Source organism: Pipistrellus hanaki (assembly GCF_964339955.1).
Source record: "Pipistrellus hanaki genome assembly, chromosome: 15".
Taxonomy (NCBI): domain Eukaryota; kingdom Metazoa; phylum Chordata; class Mammalia; order Chiroptera; family Vespertilionidae; genus Pipistrellus; species Pipistrellus hanaki.
In genome coordinates, this window is record NC_140517.1 from 21,615,559 (window position 1) to 21,636,772 (window position 21,214).

General features: G+C 41.1%; 1 protein-coding gene across 2 annotated transcripts in view; it reads left to right on the top strand.

Moving 5' to 3' along the window:
• HSD17B2 (hydroxysteroid 17-beta dehydrogenase 2) overlaps nt 1-21,098 on the top strand; it is a 78,952-nt gene extending 57,854 nt beyond the window's left edge. For both annotated transcript variants that reach the window (XM_084905601.1, XM_084905600.1), the window contains exons 2-5: nt 274-486; nt 6,750-6,935; nt 15,577-15,714; nt 20,657-21,098. In XM_084905601.1, coding sequence (XP_084761727.1) covers nt 417-486; nt 6,750-6,935; nt 15,577-15,714; nt 20,657-21,018 — 756 coding nt within the window. In that variant the 5' untranslated portion in view covers nt 274-416 and the 3' untranslated portion in view covers nt 21,019-21,098. The remainder of the gene's footprint in view (nt 1-273; nt 487-6,749; nt 6,936-15,576; nt 15,715-20,656) is intronic.
• Nucleotides 21,099-21,214: the final 116 nt, after the last annotated feature.

Genomic DNA, 21,214 nt, shown 5'->3' on the forward strand with positions numbered 1-21,214 from the left:
TTTTATTCCCTCCTAAGTTCTTTTGCCACCAGCTACTCCTGGACATCTTCCCATCAGCTTTTCTCCTACCCCAAATTCTCCCTCATTTCCCTTTTTTATATACAGAAAAAATAATCTATTTTTGGGTTCTCTGCCTATTTCCCGCTTAGATGAAGAAAATTCCTCAAGACCCACTCTGTCCAGAGAATATGGGCCATTATAAATAGCATGTGGTATGTTTCCTTATTAAATATTTTCTCCAGAGCCACTTTGTCTTGCTTTGTCCCCTTGCAGGTGGTGATTCTGGGATTGGTCATGCTCTGTCCAAGTATCTGGACCAGCTGGGCTTTACTGTGTTTGCTGGAGTTCTGAATGAAAATGGATCAGGAGCAGAAGAATTGCGAAGAACCTGCTCCAAGCGCTTCTCTGTGCTCCAGATGGATGTCACCGACTCACAGCAGATAAAAGATGCCTACAGCAAAGTGGTGCAGAAGGTGCAGAACAGAGGTACTGCCTTCAGCCACCCATGCCCTGCATTGCCCTCCACCTCCTTGCAAATGCCCAATATGGGTTCCAGCCTCTAATTACTGCTGCCCTTTAGTCCATTCTGGCTGCTGACCGCATCTGAAGGCACCTCTACAGAGCAGCTGCCACGTGCAGGGGCCTCTCGCAGACATGAGTGTGTTAGGAATGAGTCGGGCATGGTCTGTCTTCACAGTACTTATAGAATTCTTTATCCTGGTTCCTCCAACATCTGCTCAGTCACTCTTCCATCAATCACTGCCTCTCACGCCTTCCTCATTTCTCTCCTTACACCAATATTAACTAACATGTATTCGATTTTTAAAAAGCTTCATAATCATGGTCCTTCCTTAGCCACTGTCCTTTCTTGTTCCCTTCCTTCATGGCCAAGGTCAAGCTCTTTGGAACCCTACTTAGTCTGGCCAAGCTAATAAGAATTATCCTAAACTACAACCTCTTAACTATTCTGCAGTGTTTAAATGTGGCGATCACCCTCCCCTGCTTTGGTGTCACCAGACCCCTATTGCCCTCGTAGTTCGCTGATCATTCTTTCTGCATCTATCTGAGCCTTTTTTTTTTTTCTACCCCTTAATCCTGTCCATAAATGTGAATGTTACTGAGGATCTATCCCAAACTTCTCAGTTCACATTTTTTTTGGCTATATTGTTCCTTCCCTATACCAGGAATTTGCACCAGAGAGTGTTTTGAAAATATCCAAGTTTGGTCCCAGGATGGGCTACATATGTTGGGGGGAGGGGGAGGCAGTGCAAAATGAAAATTATGTGAGGCCCTTTTAGTCTAAAAAACGATTAAGACTTTAAATGGTCCCAGCAGGGAATTCAACCAAGCCTGAAGCCCTTCTGAAGCACCGGTCTAACACTCCGGATACCCACCCAACCTGAGAACCCCTCCCCCAACCAACCACATCAATATCTACTTACAATAACTCAGCTAATCCTTCAGCTACGAGGCTGGAAATGTTTCTATCCTTTTACTGGGAATGTCAGCTGTAAAGAAGATTCTATGCAGGGTCTTAGGTATCAGTATATTTTAAAGCTCCCAGGCAATGTTAATATTCTGCCTGAGTTTAGAAACACTGAGATTGAACCAACTGTGATTTAAATAACTTCCAAATCTGTATTACCAACCTAGCCCCCTTTTCAATATCCAAAACTACATGTATATAAAATTATCTAGCAGACATCCCAACTTGATTTGTCAAAATCTGACCTCTGCTGCCAGTCTGCAAACCAGTTTATCCTCTGTACCCCTTGGCTCAGGTGTTAGCACTGCCACATTCAAGCCAGCAACCTGGGGGTGTCCCTTAAACCTGTGGCTACCTGTAATCCCTGCATCTTATTGGTCTGGAGCCCTGTCAATCATACCCCCTAGATCTTTATCATCCCAGACCTTCCAACCATCTCTAGGCATCTATGGCTTAGTGAAGGCCCTTATCTTCCACCTGGGCTCCCACAATGACCCCTCTTCATTTACCTTTCCCATTACTTTCCAAATGGAGGGTAATCTTTATAATGTGCACATCTTACAATGTCATCTATTCCCTAAAAATCCCTTGACATACAGGGTTTTCATGTCTTGGGTTTCTCCCATGAGCCAGCTCTGTGGTAGGTGTTTTGCTATGTGTCATTCCATAGTTCAGTGGTTCTCTAATAAAACCTAAATACCTTAAGGCTTTCAGTATAGTGGCCCCTGCCGAAGTCTTAATTCTGAATGGTTTCCAGAATAGAATTTGCTAGTTTGTATCTTTGCATGTTCTGCTTCCTCTTGCTAAAATTCTCTTCTGGCCTCCACTTCCTTTCTCTAAGGCTCTTGCCTTTATCCAACTGCAGACTCTACTCCCACAGAAGTCCTGGCCCAAACAACCTCTCTTGCACGACCTTTCTGATAATCTAGGCCACATCATTCACTTCCTTTTCTGGACACTAACTCATTATACTTTGCAGACATTTGTATCACTGCATTATTATAAATATCTGTCCATCTACCACTCCTCACCATTAGGTTCCTTGAGAACCAGAACTATGTTTTCACTAGGATTCTTTGAGATGCAAATGACACAACCCAATTCAAATTTGCTGAAGCAGCCCTGACCAGTTTGGCTCAGTGGATAGAGCATCAGTCTGTGGACTGAAAGGTCCCAGGTTGATTTCAGTCAAGGGCACATGCCTGAGTTGCAGGCTCAATCCCCAGTAAGAGGGCATGCAGGAGGCAGCCAATCAATGATTCTCTCTCATCATTGATGTTTCTAACTCTCTCCTTCTCCCTTCCTCACTAAAATCAATAAAAATATTTTTTTAAATTGTTGAAGCATAAAGGGAATGTATTTGCTCATGTGATTGAGAAGGCCAGTTGGCCTCAGGCATATCTGGATCCGGGAACTTAAGCAATGTCATCAGGACCCAGTCCCTATTTCTTAGCTCTGATTTCTCCTGTGTTGGTTTTAATATAGGGCTTTCAATGGAAGCCTCAAACACTTCTCTTTACAGCACAAAGAGAGGAATGTTATCTGTTTCATTTGCTATTTGAAGTAATCTATGATAATAAAAATATAATATGCTAATTAGACCAGACAGCTGAACAACCTTCAGGACCATCTTTCAGACAAAGCCAGGGCTATCAGGGTCGAGCCCTTTGCACGAATTTTGTGCATCAGGCCTCTAGTAGTTATTATAAAGAGAGCACTGAGAAGAGTCCCTGATATGAGGAAAGCATTCAGTTAGGGCTCTTAGTTTTCATTCATTCAATATTAAGGACAGGCCCAGTCATAAAGAAAATATTCAACAAACATCCAAGAAATGAGAGGATGAGAGAAAAATAGATTGTTGGTTACCAGGAATCAATTTTCAGCAAGTTTAGCAATGTGCTATCATTTTATAAAAAGGTACCTTTTCCAGCCCTGGTCTTTTGCTATCTTACCAGGTTGAGCTTGTTCCTCTTGTAAGTTTGATTTCATGATATCTTATCCAAGGAGATATTCTATACAGATCTGTCTTGTGAGGCCAGAGGAGCAATACTGGCCAATAAAGTAGGGAGAAATACCATGCCAGAGTCCAGGGAGGAAGGGATGTGGTGAGTGCATTTTATAAGGTATGAGCCGCTGGTGTTTGGGAGCCAGCATTATAGAGGGCAATCCTCTTCTGAGACAGAACTACCAATATACCATTGCCTGCTCTCCTTGAGGTCTCTTTCAACTTCAGCCTCTCAAATCAAAGAGAACGAGGAGCAGTGAAACAGGAGAGTTTAAAATCAGAAAGAATGATGTTTGCTAAAGAACCCTCTGGAACCTGCAGATAAACTGGAAAACTGATGATCCTGGATGAGGGCCAGCAGCTGTGCTGTGTCCCTACATAATATATTATTAACTTGGTGTTAGCATATGGTTAATTATTAATGAATATTAGTTATTTTAAAGTCCTATAGGTAAAAAGGGCATAATGGCCAGTTTGGAGTTCTATGACAGGAGTTGCCAAACTATGGCTCTACCTGTTTTTGTTTTTTTTAATTGTTGTTGTTTTGTTTAGCATTTTATTTAGAAATAATTGTAGATTCACAGGAAGTTGCAAAAAATGTACAGGGAAATATTAAGCACCATCTGCCAAGCCTCTCTCAGTATCAACATCTTGCACAACTATAGTACAATAGCAAAATTAGGAAATTGGCATTAATATTATCCAGAGTTTATTCAGATTTCATATGTGCAAGTATGTGTGTGTGTGTGTGTGTGTGTAGTTCTGCAATATCATAATGTGTAGGCTTGTGCTAAAATTACCACAATCAAGATGCAGAACTGTTTCATCAATACCAGGCTACCTTTTAGAGCCATATTTTCATCCTTAATTCCTGACAATAACTCATCTGTTTTCTCTCTCTTTAACTTTATCATTTAAAGTCTATTTTGTAGCTCTGCCACCTATTTTTGCATAGCCTATGAGCTAAGGATTTTTTTTTTTTTACATTTTTAAATAGTTAAAAGAAATAGGAAGAATTTTTTCGACACATAAATTATATGGAATTCAAATGTCAATGTCTATACATGAGTTTTATTGACACCCAGCCATGCCCACTCACTTACATATAATCTGATTGCTCTCACATGATAATGGAAGAGTTGAGACGGTAGGACCTGGAACACTAAAATATTTACTATCTAGCCTTTTATATAAAAAGTTTGCTGAGCCCTGTTCAAGGGCATTCTCAAGCTGAATCTGCATGTTGACTGGTTAAAGGTGTGCAACAGGCTGAATGAATTAAAACCCTCACTGAGTGAGAGGACACTGGTGGAGGCATCCTCATCACCCCTCACCATCCTAATAGCTATTGAGCTCTTGCTACATGCCAGGCACCCTCTCTCTGGATTTTCCTAACATTATGATGTGTGAAATGTCACCAACTCAGGTGTGCAAGACATGTAACTTTATTTTCTACAACTCATCTCAATTTCTATTTTGAGCAATCCTTCTGACATGTGGCAAAAAGCATTTCTGTCATTTTCAACTTCATCTCATTTCCCTGGGGTAGTGGTATCTACATTCCTGGGGATGGGACATTTCATCTTGGATTGTCAATGCTTCATGTTGGCCCCTCTGGAGATGTCCGAGGTTCCATCCAGTCCTCACATACCTTCTTCCTAGATGCTAGGGTTGGTGCCTCCTGCCATTTCTGCACTCTGCCAGCACCGAGGCTTGTTTGTCTCCTATACATAATGCAGGTTCTATCAGTTGAGCGTGCTGCAGGATCGCCCGGAAGGCAGGTTATATTAGGTGCTGAGATTCAACAATTTCTGATAGGCAGTTTCTGATCCAGCAGGTGTGAGGTGGGGTTCCAGATTGGAGTTTCTAACAAAGGCCCAGTTGATAAGATGCTGCTGATTCTAGACTACATTTTGAGAACCACTGTTCTAAATCATGCCAAGGCTCAGGGAACTCAGAGATTCTGCTTCAGGTCCATCAATCTAAACATATGTTAGGTCCTGCCATCTCTTTTTCTCTCAGATAATGAGGACCCAGGCCACTCACTTCTGCTTTGGATCCCTCATCCCAAAAAACATCTGGAGTTTTTCTGATACCTCTCTACTACTATTTATGGCAATGGTTCTCAAACTTGTGTATTGGAATCACCTGGGAAAATTTTTAAAGTACTATTTTGAAGGTCCCCTTTCTCCCTCATCCAAGAATCCTGTTCTAGTTGGTTGGGATATGGCCTGGGCATTAGGGCTTTAAAAAGCCTCCCAAGTGAGTCTCATGTGCTGTCAAGGTTGAAAACCACTAGCTGTGGACAGTGGTTCTCAAGTGTGGTCCAGGCCAGCATCAGCGTTGCCTGAGAACTCGTTGGAAATGCAGATTCTAAGGTTTCCAAGCATCCCAAATCAGAATCTTGGGGGGGGGGGGGGGGGGGGGAAGACCAGCAATGTGTTTGAATAAGCCCTTCTAGTGATTCTTTTTTTCTTCTTTTTTTCTGTGTGTGTGTGTGTGTGTGTGTGTGTGTGTGTGTGTGTGTGTTGTTAATCTTCACTGGAGGATATTTTCTCCATTGATTTTTAGAGAGAGTGGAAGGGAGGGGGAGAGATAGAGAAAGAAATATCAATGGGAGAGAGACACATCAATTGGTTGCCTCCCATACTAGCCCCAGGTTGGGGCCAGGGATCGAGCCTGCAACCGAAGTACGTACCCTAGACCGGCATCAAACAGTCTGAGGGCTGATGCTCTATTCACTAAGCCAAACAGCCTAGGTCCTTCTGGTGATTCTTATCAAAGGGATCAGGCTGGTTGGGGGAAAGAATAGGATTCAGGGTCTTTGCAGTCTTCTTAGCTCTTGGAACTTGTTCTCTAGTTTCCCTGTTTCCTAGAACTAGGAGATCTTGTCTAAGGAAAAGGACAGACAAGCTCTTATGTCATCCTGCATTGACCTAAAGATATCATACCGTCTCTACACATTCCTTGGAGGGAGAAGCATGAGGTAGACTCTTATCAAACTGCATGGATGTAGGAAAGTGCTCTGAAGCAAAGGAAAATACCTCCAAAAATATTACTTGATATTTCACAAATTTACTCCCCACATAACCCCTCAGGGCAGGTGGTTGTAGGTATTCAAAGACACTGAGTTTGGAGAGTATAAGTGATTTGTCCTTAATCTCAAAGAGGCCCTTTTGACTCTAGAACTTAATGTGTTAAAAATCGTCCTGCTCTCTAGTCTGGCTCAACCTCAATGCTGTTCCTTTCTGTTCTCAGGACTGTGGGCTGTGGTCAACAATGCTGGGATCATTGGCTTACCCGCTGATGGGGAGCTCATTCCTATGATCCACTACAAACGATGTATGGACGTGAACTTCTTCGGGGCTGTGGAAGTCACGAAGGCATTTTTGCCTCTTCTTAGGAAATCCAAGGGGAGGCTGGTGAACATCAGCAGCATGGCGGGTGAGTTGGCCTTTCCCCACAATGTTGTGCAGCGCCCATCATGCAAGATGTGCGGTCTTTGTGGGCTGAACAAGAAGGCATGCCATGCTTATGTAGGGCTGGGTCATGATTAGTCACATTGTATATTTACTATTGATCCTAAAACAATGAAACCTTTTTCTCCTTTAAAACATTTTTATGTACAAGCTCTAACAGACCTTCTAACTCATCTATTCATTGCTGGGAATTGAGGGTTGTTGCATATTTTCACATTGGCACAAGCCAATGCACAAGCTTCCTAGATCTGAACAGAAAGTTCTGCATACAGTTAAAGTCAGCAGTACAGGTAACCTGCTTTCAGTCCTCCTTGAACTTGGCATACTCTTTTGTTCCCTGTAAGATGAGTAGACAAATGGCTTCATTCTGTTGGCACTTCAGAGTCCCATTTCTCAGTTGGCTGCCTACTAGTGTTTTCCATAAGATCCCTCTCTTCATTTTGCAATCTTCACAATTGGAACAAAGTAAGATATTTGATGATTCATTTCTCTTCATATCCAAGAACAGGCAGTCAACAACTTGAATTGAGAGTTTAATAATCTCCCTTTCATAAACAATGCCCCGTGTATAATATCACATAAGTGTGATAAAAAATGTTATCTAGGAGTGCTTGGAAAATCTGGGGCAGAGTGAGCCTCAGTATGAAAGCCCATGTTGGATATTAAGGTCAATCCCCACAGTTGTTTTATTTATTTTTATTTTTTTTGGAGAGAGAGATGGGAATAGAAGGCAAGGAGGAAGCATAGATGCACCATCAACCAAAGTATATTACTTTACTACTGTTGTTATGATAGACAGCCACAAAATTTTTAAAAAATATATATTTTATTGATTTTTTTACAGAGAGAAAGGGAGAGGAATAGAGAGCTAGAAACATCGATGAGAAACATTGATCAGCTGCCTCCTGCACACCCCCCACAGGGAATGTGCCTGCAACCAAGGTACATGCCCTTGACCGGAATTGAACCTGGGACCCTTGAGTCTGCAGGCCAACGCTCTATCCACTGAGCCAAACCGGCTTCAGCGACAACCACAAATTTAATGGCTAACTAATACAAATTTATCTTACAGTTCTGAAGGTGAGAGGTCTCACTGGGCTAGAATCAAGGTGTCAGCAGGGCTGCATTCCTTCCTGAGTCTCTAAGAATCAATTTTATTGACTTTGGTAGCTTCTAGAAGCCTCCTGTATTCCTTGTCCTGCCTGCCTGATCACACCTAACTGCCTCTGCCTCAGCCCCCCCTGCCACAGCTTCGTCCAGAAATGATGTCTGGAAGGTTGTTCAGCTGTCTGGTCTAATTAGCATATTATGCTTTTATTATTATAGATCCTTTTCTCGCACATTTCCCATTCCTACAGGAAGGACCTTGAAACAGAACGATGGAGATGTCATGTAACTATACAGTTGGAATCAGTTTCAAAAGGGAGAGGAAAGCCAGCCAAGCAAAGTGGAGATAAACTGTCCAGGTTGTGAATCTATCTTTACCACTGACACCTGAGTGACCTAGGACAAAGTCCTGAATGCCTGAGCTGCAGCCTCCTCATTTTACCAAGGGGCTAATCATTGCTTCTTCTTAGGGTTATGGTGAGATGAGGTAATATGACAAGTGTTTAAGCATCAGCCATACCTGGCATGTAGTGAGTTAGAGACTCAAAAGTCATCCACCATGACAATGGGGAAGAGGCTGGCTCTATATGCATCTGTGGCTTTTTATCCTGCCAGCTGCTGCATCACCACCCCTGACTGCGACAATGAGTTGCTGTACGTCCTGCTGTTCCCTATCACTTACTACTTTTAGATTTGACCATACCTTCTCTGGTAGAATTTTATCTGTTATAATCATGTTTACCATCCTTACCATAGAAACACAATAATAGCTCTTTAACCCAAATCCTTGCAGAGCAGTTAGCTAAATATTTAACCAAGGAAGAAAGGAACTGGGAGGTAATTGTTAGACTGATTGTACAAAGGGCACTTGAAAAATCTTTATGTTTGAGAGGTTTAAAAGCTTTTTCTGGTGCTAGCCAGTTTGGCTCGGTGGATGAAGCATTGGCCTGTGGACCTATGGGTCCAGGATTTGATTCCGGTCAAGGGTACATACCTACCTCAATTGCAGACTCCTCCCTGGTGGGGTACATGCGGAAGGCAACTAATCAATGAGTTTCTCTCATATCGATGTTTCTCTCTGTCTTTCCTTCTCTCTCTCTGTCTCTAAAACCAATGGAAAAAATATTATCGGCTGAGGATTTAAAAAGAAAAATAATAAATAAATAAAAGCTTTTCCTGGCCAGTTTGCTTCTTAAGAAATTGCAGAGTAAAACCTGTGTATGTACATGCAGTTGTAAGCTTAACTTGAACAAGAATGTTTGAAAACAAGCCTTATAAACAACTCGGGCCTCAGGGCCTTTGAGCCAGTTGTGGTTTGAATCCTGTTCTTCTAGAATTAGCTGGATGATCTGGGGGCAGGTTACCTCACTTGCTTATGTATCCATTTTATTATCTGTTAATGAGGGTGACCCAGCACCTGAGTCCAGGAGTCTAGGCAGTGTCTTACAACCTCAGCATTATTGGTATTTGGGAGAAGCTAATTTTCCCCAAGGGAAGGCTATTTGATGCATTGTAGGATGTTTTAGCAGCATCTGTGATAAACCACTAGATGCAAGTAGCACCCACCCTCAGCACTGACAAATCTTCAGAGATTGCCACATGCCCACTGGTAAGAAGGGGTCACAAAAAATCACTCCCAGTTGGGAACCTCTGATCTCGGGAATGTGCCCTTGACACAATGCAAAGATATAAATGCATTGTGGATTCTGAGTGCTTACTTAGCATGGTTACTGGTTAAAATGTATTAAAATTACATTATACAAAAATAAATGGCCTTAGAGATTGTTACAAGTCTATAAATTGTAGGTATCTGGCAGAGTTCATGAATCCAGCTTTGAGCCTGGACTTACTTAGTGCAGAGAAGTTGATGGTGGAGTCATTTGTGGATTTTTTTCTTGCTGAGCTGGCTGCTGTAAGGAAATCAGTGATCTGGCAAATCATTCAGCCAGCCCCTCAGCTGCTCCGTGATGTGAGAGGAAGCCAAAGCTGAGGGTTGCTTTCCTGAAACTCTCATATAAAAGCCAGGCCTAGTGTAGGGCAAGAGGAAGAGAGAACAAGATTGAGTCAACTACCTCTGCGCTAAATTGTATGAGACCCTTGCGGGCCCGAAGTCATTTAATCCCAAGGTTTTCAGGATGCAGGTATTAATCCTTTTCTATATCAAGTACACGCAAGTCTGGGATTATCCAGCAGGTAAAAGCTGGAGTCAGGATTGGAACCTGGTCTGTTTGTTTTACTCTAAATTCTGTGTTCCTCTCACTTTTTCCAGACTATCAAACAAGGACACAACCAGGTAAACAGGGCAAAAAACCACAGATTTTAGTGCTTAAATAATCATTAGGAGGTGTTAACAATTTAGGGTTGCCTGTCTCTTACATCAAAGCTTCTTAAATACTAATGTGTGTAGTGATCACCTGGGGATCTTTTGTTAAAATGAAGATTTTGACTGGAAGGTCTGAAGGGGGTAGGGCTAAGATCCTACATTTCTATGAAGCGTCCCCCAAAAGTGTTTACCCACACTTTGAATAATTATAAAAGCAAGGTTTATTTAAATGACATTTCATTTTCAAAATCAAGCTATCAGCTGTTCAAGTGTGTATACATTTTTTGGGGACACTCTGTATAATAGTTCCTAAGTAAATGTTACTGTCCTTAGGCAACTTTTGCATTAAATTCACAAGGAAGGATACTTAAAAACAATAAATCAAAACTACAATGAGATCACATTTCATACCCACTAGAATGGCTATAATAAAAACAAAAAACAAAAAACAAAACACTGCCCTGGCGGTGCTCAGTTGGTTGGAGCATATAGTTCAGTGCATCAAAAGGTTGGAGGTTCAATTCCTGGTCAGGGCCCATATGGGAGGTAATTGACTTCTCTCTCTCTCTCTCTCTCTCTCTCTCTCTCTCTCTCTCTCTCTCTCTCTCTCTGTCATGCAAGACATTATCATTAGAGGGAGCTGGGTTAAGGGTAAACAGGATTATCAAGTACATTTTCTTTGCAACTTCCTGTGAATCTATAATTATTTCCAAACAAAAAGTTAAAAATACTCCCTTTCAGACATGCTTAAGGAGGGAGAATTACCTAGCTCCCAGGTAATCACATAGGAGACCTTATGACCTTTGGATGTACAAAGGTCATAAGGTCTCCTAACTTTTTATATATATATATATATATATATATATATATATATATATATATATATATATTTTATTTATTTTTTACAGAGAGGAAGGGAGAGAGATAGAGAGCTAGAAACATCGATCAGCTGGCTCCTGCACACTCCCCACTGGGGATGTGCCCGCAACCAAGGTACATGCCCTTGACCAGAATCGAACCTGGGACCCTTGAGTCCATAGGCTGATGCTCTATCCACTGAGCCAAACCGGTTTCGGGCCTAACGTTTTGGTAAATAAAACTAAAAATTTTGAAGTTTTGCATGGGAGGCCAAAAAATGAAGGCCTGGCTTATTTGAAATTTTAAAAGATAAAAAAAAAAGCCTCCTTGGACAAGCTGAGAGTAAGAAGCTAGGGAAATTCCTTGACAAGTGGAATAAGGGAAACTGAGCCAAAATAATTAAACAAGGCCAAACAATTTGAGCAATTTACAGCCAGCTAATCAATCACAAGGTTTTATTTTCCCTGACCAAGGACACTTAGGAGCAAATGGTTTACACTTTCCAGACTGTCCCAGGGCAGACCGGCCAGTCCCTCTTCAATAATGTTCTTTACAAATAAAACTAACCAGAAAATAACCCTGGTTCCTTTATACACATGTCTTGATGAATCAACATATTGAAGGACACATCTGAAAAGCTAATGAATATTCAGTTAAGACCCTCTCCTGAGGGCTGGATGGAAGTGGAAGAGGGAATAGAGGGGATAAATGGTGATGGAAAAGAAAATAAGGGGAAAAAAAAGATCCTCTCCTGAGACCTCCCCTAGGATTCCAGTCAGCCAAAGAAAGATTAAAAAAAAAAAAAAAAAAAAAAAGCCTCAAGATAAAGGATCCACAGTGTGCTCTTGCTAGAGCATGCTTATGCCTTTTATCTTTGCTGATTTTCTCCTAAACTCTAAGGAACCCCATGAGACTTGCAGCAGGGGAACAGTCGTCAGTGGCAGCTCAACCCAGGCTTTCCCCCAAAACCTGTCTCCAAGGCCCCCTTTTCTCTGACTTTCTCTCTCCTGTTGCTTCTTCTACCTTAAGTCCTTCCTTTGGTTCGCTGTCTTGAGCTTCAATAAATATACTCTCAAAATCACCTGGAATGGTATTCTTTCCCACACAGTCAATAACCCACACGCTACTGGTACGCCCAGGGGTCTTCAAACTACGGCCCGCAGGCCACATGCGGCCCGCAGAGGAGTCTGATCCGGCCCGCCGGGTTTTTTGGGCAGTGAGAGCAGCCCAGGTGTTACAGTAGGAATTAGTAGTTCATATAGTCCGGCCCTCCAGCTCTCTGAGGGACCGTGATCTGGCCCCCACTTTAAAAAGTTTGAGGACCCCTGTTAGGCAGACCTGCCCCTGGCCTAGACCCATCTGGTAATGGGGTCTGGTAACAAAAGTAGAGCTTTAGAAACATCTGCAAAGGCTGCAACCTTTTTTTTTTTTTTTTTTTTTTTTTTTTTTTTTTTAATATCCTCACCCGAGGACATGCAAAGAGAGAGAGGAATGGAGGAAGGGAGAGAGGAAGGGAGGAGGAGAGGGAGCTAGCTAGGGATTCAAGCCAAAACCCAGGTATGTGCCCTGACCAGGAACTGAACTGGCAATCTTTTGGTATTTGGAATAATGCCCAACCGAGTCACACCAGCAGGGCCAGATTTTTTTTTTTTTTTTTTTTTTTTTTTTTTTTTATAATTTAAAGCAAGACTCCCTGCCAGCAAAAAATATTATTACCTGTTTTACTGAGCTACTTGCTTTATTGTGGGGTTCTGGAATCAAACCCTTAACATCACTGACATATGCTTGTATTTCCTAAAAGGAAATTATGTGAACCATACCAAAGTTTTAATAATAATGTAAGAAAAACGATAATTAACATTCATTATTCTAGGTTTTTCTATTTCAATGCTAATGCTCTTCCCCATCCTAACCCCAAAATTTATTGAGGTATAATTCACATATAACATTGTATTAAAATGTACAAAATAATTATTTTATATATATATATATATATATATATATATATATATATATATTATGAAATGATTACCATAATTAGTTTTGCTAGCATCCATCATCTCACATAATTACAAATTTTTTCTTGTGATGAGGACATTTTAAAACTTTACTCTCTGCACCCTTTAAGTATACAATACAGTATTAACTATGGTTACCATGCAGTACAGCAGGCTCTTGAATAATGTTGTTTCATTCAACTAGTTTCATTATATTGGTGATGAAATGCTGTAGGGACTTAACTAATGTTCATGTCAATTAGCCTATAGTAAAATTAGTTTCATTATACCTCTTTTCCTTACAGTTGAAGACCTATCAATGGTGTTAGTAAGGACATACTGTATATTACATCCCCAAATGTTATGTATGTTATAACTGGAAGTTTATACCTTTTGACCACCTTCACCCATTTTGCCCACCTCCTACTACCCACCTCTGGAACACATCAATTTGTTCTCTTTATCTGTGAGTTTGGTTTTTTAGGTTCCACATATATGTGAGATCATATAGCATTTGTCTTTCTCTGTCTGACTTATGTAACTTAGTATAATGTACTCAAAATCCTCAAGGTTCAGTCATGTTGCAAATGGAAGGATTTCCTTTTTGTTTAATGGCCACATAATATTCCTTTGCATATATTAAACCACATTTTGTTTATCCACTCATCTGTTGATGAATACTTTGGTTGTTTCCATGTGTTGGCTATTGTAAATAATGCTTCAATGAATATGGGGGTGCAGACACTATGCTCTTTTTTTTCATTGAGATTATTGTACTTAAGTTATAAGGAAGAGTATAAGAGATCTTATGTACCATTTACCCAGTTTCCTCTAATGGTAAATTTTTGCAAAACTATCTATATAACAAAAGCCTAAGCAACCATTACAGCGGAACCACCAGAATGACCGCTCACTATGATGCGCACTGACCACCAGTGGCAGATGCTTAAAGCAGGAGCTGCCCCCTAGTGGTCAGTGCACTCCCACAGGGGGAGCGCCACTCAGTCAGAAGCTGGGCTCACAGCTGGCCAGTGCAGCTGTGGTGGCTGGTGGAGGGAGCCTCTCCTGCCTCCACAGCAGCATTAAGGAAAGTGAGCTAATCGGTAAGGAGCAGTGAGCAAGCAGGCAGTAAGGAGTGAGGGGTCCCGGAATGTGAGAGGGATGTCCATCTGCCAGCTTAGGTGCACTCCCCTTCCCAGACTACGAGAGGGCACAGGCTAGGCTGAGGGACCACCCCCCCAGGCCATTTCATGCACCAGGCCTCTAGTAGTGCAATATTATAATCAGCACATCCACCAATTTTATTCAGATTTTTTCCAGTTTTACTTATAGTGTGTATATTTGGTTTCATACATTTTTTCATCTCATATTTTAAAGTGCATTGTGTGATATTTTTCAGATCAAGGTTAGATAGTTTAATTCAAAGTATGGTTTCATTAAGTGACTGGGAATGGACAATGTCTTTACTAAGATTGCCCTTTAAGAAACCAGGTCACAGTCATTGCAGTCATGCTTTCCCTATATGAAGAAATGAGCTTAGTGTTTTGTGGGGGCCCAGGAAGGAGCTGAAAGCCTATTTAGAAACAAGAGTTTGTCCTACCAACTACAGAATTAAGGGAATGACTTACATATCCCTTAATAAATGATCCTTAATAAATGTTAGATATGGGCATGAAACATATTTTTTAGTCTCAAATGCTCCCGTTGAAAACTTTAACTTTTGGATAGAGGTAGGATTCAGGCAAGACAGCCCAGGGCTAGGAAGATGTTCTTCCATGGATAAAATATGTCCAACTGAAAGAAACCACTTGCAAAATTCTAAAGTTAGGAGAACAAAGACAAGCACATGTGCAAAACTAGTCTCATGTTTGGTTTGGTGAGAATCTCCAAAGCTGGGAAAACTGGAGAAACTGGAAAGCATGGAAAGGTAAGATCCTCCTCCCAACCCTAGCTAGTTGTGCAAATCTCCTAAGGATTACAGACAGAGCAAAATACCCATGAAGTCATCTCTGGCATTTGCTGAAAATGTCTATGGTCTCTGGAAGCAAGGTGGTTGCTTTAAAAAAATATTTTAATTGAGATATAATTGATATACAATAAACTGCTCATATTTAAAGTACACGATTTGATAAATTTAGACATACGTATGCACTCAGGAAACCATCACCACACAATCAAGATAGTGAGCACGTCCATCATCCCCCCAAACTTCCTTCTTCCCCTTTCTACTCCCTCCCGGATCCCATAGCAGATAATACTTAGTGGATGATAAAATGAAAACATCAGACTTGATTATTTTTTTTCTTCCATTATTTCCATAGGAGGGGTCCCATTTTTAAAGATGGCGGCCTATGGCTCATCCAAGGCAGCTCTGACCATGTTTTCGGCAGTCATGAGACAAGAGCTTTCCAAGTGGGAAGTTAAAGTCTCTAACATCCAGCCTGGAGGCTTCAGAACAAGTAGGTATCTGAGCCTAAGAGCCTTGCAATGGTTCTTCTGGGAGGGATGCTAAAGGTCCTCTGTTCTGCTCAAACTGAATGCCTCAAAGGTCAACTAATGAGGGATTGGGATGGATAGGCCACTTTTAAGAATAGAGGGGCCGAAACCGGTTTGGCTCAGTGGATAGAGTGTCAGCCTGTGGACTGAAAGGTCCCAGGTTTGATTCCCGTCAAGGGCATGTAGTACCTTGGTTGCGGCACATCCCCAGTAGGGGGTGTGCAAGAGGCAGCTGATCGATGATTCTCTCTCATTGATGTTCCTAACTTTCTATCCCTCTCTTTTCTTCTCTGTAAAAAAATCAATAAAATATATTTTTTTAAAAAAAGAAAAAGAATAGAGGGGCAAGTGCAAGGTTCTTTTTTCCAATCTATGGTTGCTCCCCTGCATTCTTCCACGAAGGAGTTACGTTTTGATGTCGTGTGTTTTATAAACACCACCTCCTCCCCTCTGACCCATTTGTTTTCTACCCTAGAAGGATATGGCCATCCTCCCCTCTCTCCTTCCTGAATTTCTGAAATCTGAGCAGATGTAGACCACCCCCGTGGCTCAGTGCTTAGTTATGAGCCATCAAACATTTAATCTTTAAAAAGCCCATATAATAAAAGACCATAAAATGGGAGGGATTTTAATGTTAACCAGGAGGATCATGACTTGGGAAAAGGCCTCTTTTGGGAGGGAGACAGAGAGAAAGAGGCCTGGGCCACCCGTGGCGAAAGTGTAGATCAGGGCTGTATGAATGAAGGAAAGATAAGGATTGAAAGGATTTTCCATGTTGGGGATTCTCTGAGTGGAGAAGAGAAATGAATGGGTTAAAGATAATGCCAAATGTGACAGACTGAGAGACTGGTATAGAAGACATGACACCAAGAGCAGAAAGTTGACTGACAGCAAGTGTAAGGGGTAGATGATGAATTTGACCTTGAATCTGACAGGAGGATCGAAGGTTTGGTGGCCCAGCAAAGAGAGAAAACACAGAGAGAAAACCTTCAGCTAAGCTACAGTTGTAAGGATTCACCAAAATTGTTATGGCTAACATTTTGGGGGAGCTGTTCTTCTCAGAAAGTAGCCACGTTCTACATATTCTTTCCTGATGTTGTTGATCTTATTCATTTGTAAATTGAGAAATATATCATGCATACATACAGACAAATTATTATAAAAACTCATGTCCTTAACATCCAGATAAAATAAAATAAAACATTTCCAGCCCCCATTAGCCCCTCTCCAGTCATAGCCTTCTCCCATTCCCAAAACATGCCCACTCTCTTACTTTTTGTAATATTTTATTTGTTTTTCTTTACAATGATATATCCATATACGCATCACCAAACAACAGAGTTTGGCTATACTCATTCCTGAACTTTGAATGGAATCAACATGTTTATATTCTATTGTGTCTGGCTTCTTTCACTCAATGTTGTTTCCACAATTCATCTAAATTGTGTGTAGCTGTGATTCATTCATTTTCATTGCTATATAGTATTATGTGAATATGCCACAATTTTTCTATAGTTGATGGGATATTTGGGTCACTTTGGACAATTATGAAGAATTCTTCCACGAACCTTCTGTCACTTGTACTGTGGTATATGTGTACATGGTTTTTTTTTTTTCCTACGACACATACCCAGGAGTGGAATGACCAGATCATAGAGTTTAATTATTTTCAACTTTACTGGATAATACCAAACTGTTTTCTAAAATATTGTTTCAATGTATAGCTTCACCCTTCCCATATAAGTCTTATGTGTCTTAGTCTGCATCATAGTTCTAAGGAACAGGTTATTAATTGACCTGATTCTCCAGGTGAGGACACTGAAGTGAGAGGGGTAAAATACACCCAGTATGGGTATGTGGCATACCATGAAGGTGGGAAATTTGAAACCAGTTCCTTAAATGTGGTGCTGGATTCTTTCTTTCTTACCAGATTGCCCTCCATTTGTTTGTTTGTTTATTTATTTATTTATTTATTTATTTATTTATTTATTTATTTTAAAAATATATTTTATTGACTTTTTACAGAGAGGAAGAGAGAGGGATAGAGAGTTAGAAACATTGATTAAAGAGAATCATCAATCAGCTGCCTTTGACCGGAATTGAACCTGGGACATTTTAGTCCGCAGGCCAATACTCTATCCACTGAGCCAAACCGGTTTCAGCAAGACTGCCCTCCATTTAAAGCTGATATTTGATGGACTCTCTGAAGGCAGGAGGCTAGACAATGGAGGGCTGAGGACTCAAGTTGGAGAATAATGCTTGAAGGAGAGGGGAGAGCAAGAATAAGAATCTTCAGGGATGCAAAAAGCTTCTGAAGACATTCAAGGAAACACACCAGGTTTTTTTTTTTTTTTTAGTGTCTTGCAATGAAAACAGCTAAAACATATTGCATGCATGGCCGGTTTTAAGCACTTGGTATGCACAGTTTCACTTAATTCTATGAAGCAAGCATTGTAATACTCACACTTTATAGGAAGAAAACTGAGGCTCCAAGAATTTAAGGAATTTCCCAAGCCACAGAGCTGTTATGAGGCAATATGAGGCAGAGGTGGGTTTTGGATCCAGATAGCTTTAACAATTTCATTTTGTATAGTCCCAAGTGGCAACGGATGGGTGAGTGGTTGTCAGAAGTGGCAGATGAAGGCTAATAAAGGGCTGGTGACTTTGACACCAATAAAGAGAGCTTTGGGAATCAAAATAGAGTACGCACAAGAGTGGTTAGAAAGTCCATGAGGTATTTAAAAAGGAAGTAGAGAGGGAGAGGAATCCCCTAGCCTGTAAAAGCAGAGACCCGGGGGAGGTAGTTGGAGGAACAATAGTTCACACAAACATGTTTTTCATGACTCAGAAACCTCCAGAATAATTGTCAGGGTAATCATTTCTTTAAATACTGCATGTGCCTTCATAAAAAGAAATGAGCAATTGAAACCCTGGTTACATTCCCATGAGTGTAATTGGATTTCACTGGCTTACATTTCAGAGTGAGGCTCCCCCACGGTCCTGATTCTGGGGAGTCAACTAAGCTCGCAAACAAAGGCTCATTCCCACAGCAATCCCCGAGGAATCACATACTTTGCAGGAGGGAGCATGAATTGCAGCAATCTTTCTGGAAAAAAATCTGGCAGTAGCAATTAAAATTCAAAATGCATGTGCCTTTGACCAAGGGACCACAGTTTGGGGACTGTAACCTACTGAAGTAAATGCTGAAATACAAAAGGATATAATATGCAAGGCAGTTTATGGCAGAGCTGCCTAAAATGGTGAAACCTAGGAAGGACTTTGATATAGATGTGGTTGTCGAAAGCTATTTGATGGAAAATTCTGCTGCTCTGGTTTCAATCTATAGCCATTGATTAGAAGGCAGAAATGTGATTTATTACTAAGCAAAAGCAAGCAAACAAACATGAAAACAAATTCTTTTTTGTTTTTTTTTTGTTTATTCTCAATAAAATAGAATTGACCCAAAGCCTTTTATATGTATATATGTTTGTATGAACAAGGGGGAAATGTAGAAAGATACATAAAACTATAGGTTGCCTCAAGAGATTTACTTTATAAGCATATACGCCTTCTTGCCCGAGGCTATTTTTTCCATTGATCCTTAGGGAGAGAAAGAGAAACATCGACATGAGAGAGACATATCAATTGGTTGCCTCCCACATGAGCCCGGACAGGGGCCAGGGATCAAACCTGCAACTGAGATACCTGTCCTTGGCCAGGAATTGAACACCCAACCCTTTGGTCCATGGGTCAATACTCCAACCACTGAGTCAAACTGGCCAGAGCCATATATATATAATACATGTTATAGTGTGTACATTATATATTTTTTCTTTTTTTAAATCCTCACCTGAGGATATTTTTTCCATTGATTTCTAGAGAGAATGGAAGAGAGGGTGAGAGGGTGAGAGAGAGAGAGAAAGAGAGGGAGAAAGAGAAGTTGATTGGTTGCCTCCCCCATGAGTCCCTGCTAAGGCTGGGGAACCTTCAATAGAAGTAATTGTCCTTGCCTGGGAATCGTACCTGCGACCCTTTGGTCTGTAGGCTGACGCTCTAACCATCGAACAACTGGCCAGGGCTGTACATTATATTATATGTTGTATATAATAGTCATGAACTGTTTATACTGAACTGTTTGTGCCAGCACAATTTCTAAACGCTCCAAATTGAAAACAGCTCAGATACCCATCACAGTATAATGGATAAGCAATTTATGGCATATTATACAATGAAAAACTCTGCAGCTATGAGAATGACCACACAATATCATAGATGAACCTCTCCTTATAGAATTGATTCCACTTATCTAATGTCCAAAGAGAGAATATGATGAGGCACTCTATTCTGTTCATTGGGACAGTGGCTCCTGGGAAGGGGGCTGAGAGTAGGGACTTGAGGATGGGGGTTTTTCCTTTTCTCTTTTTTTTAATCCATATATTTTTATTGATTTCAGAGAGAGGGAGAGAGAGATTGAAACATCAATGATGAGAGAGAATTATTGATCGGCTGCCTCCGGCCCACCCCCTACTGGGAATCGAGCCTGCAACCCAGGCATGTGCCCTTGATTGAAATGCAACCTTCAGTCTACAGGCTGAAGCTCTATCCATTGAGCCAAACCGGATAGGGTGGTTTGTCCTTTTCTTGGTCTGATTGCTGGTTATACGGGCTATTCTGTTTGTGAAAACCCTGTCATCTGTGCAGTTTTCTGTAAAATAAATAAATAAATAAATAAATAAATAAATAAATAAATAAATAAATATTATAAAGTACATATTTGAAAAGTTGTTTGGGAACGCTGGTCCTTCTCAACAGAAGCCAATTCACAAGGGCCCACTTCCTGTTGGGGGTCGGCCATACCCGTCTGGCCCTGCAACATCTGAGCCTCCCTTTCCTCTGGCATCTCAGGTATCACAGGCACGAGAGAAATGCTCGATAAGCTGGAGAAAGACATCTTGGACCACCTGACCCCTGACGTGAAGGAGGAGTACGGCCAGGACTATATCCTTGCGCAAAAGAATGTTTTAAACAAAGCCTTCACTTATGCCAGCTCTGACATGTCTCCTGTGCTCCAGGACATCCAGCACGCCATCTCTGCTAAGAGACCCTTCACCTTTTACACGCCGGGGTCAGGGGCTTACCTGTGGTTCTGCTTTGTTTCTTTTAGCCCAACTGGCATATTTGATTATTTTAACAAAAAAATCAGTTACTTTAATAATGGCACACCTAGGATACTAAGCGTGCCTGATCAGAAGAACAAGGCCATGTAGGCAAATACGTGAAAAATATTGTCATCTTGGAATGAAAGAGATGCCAGTTTCCCATTAAAGTTGTGGTTTCCTATCTTGCATTTTCTGTGAACTTTGTTGGGTGAATGCGACCAATGTACTGGTGAGAAGGTTGAAGGTTAGAAATGACTACCATCAAGAGAATTGATTGAGTGCCAACTCTGCACCAGATACATTC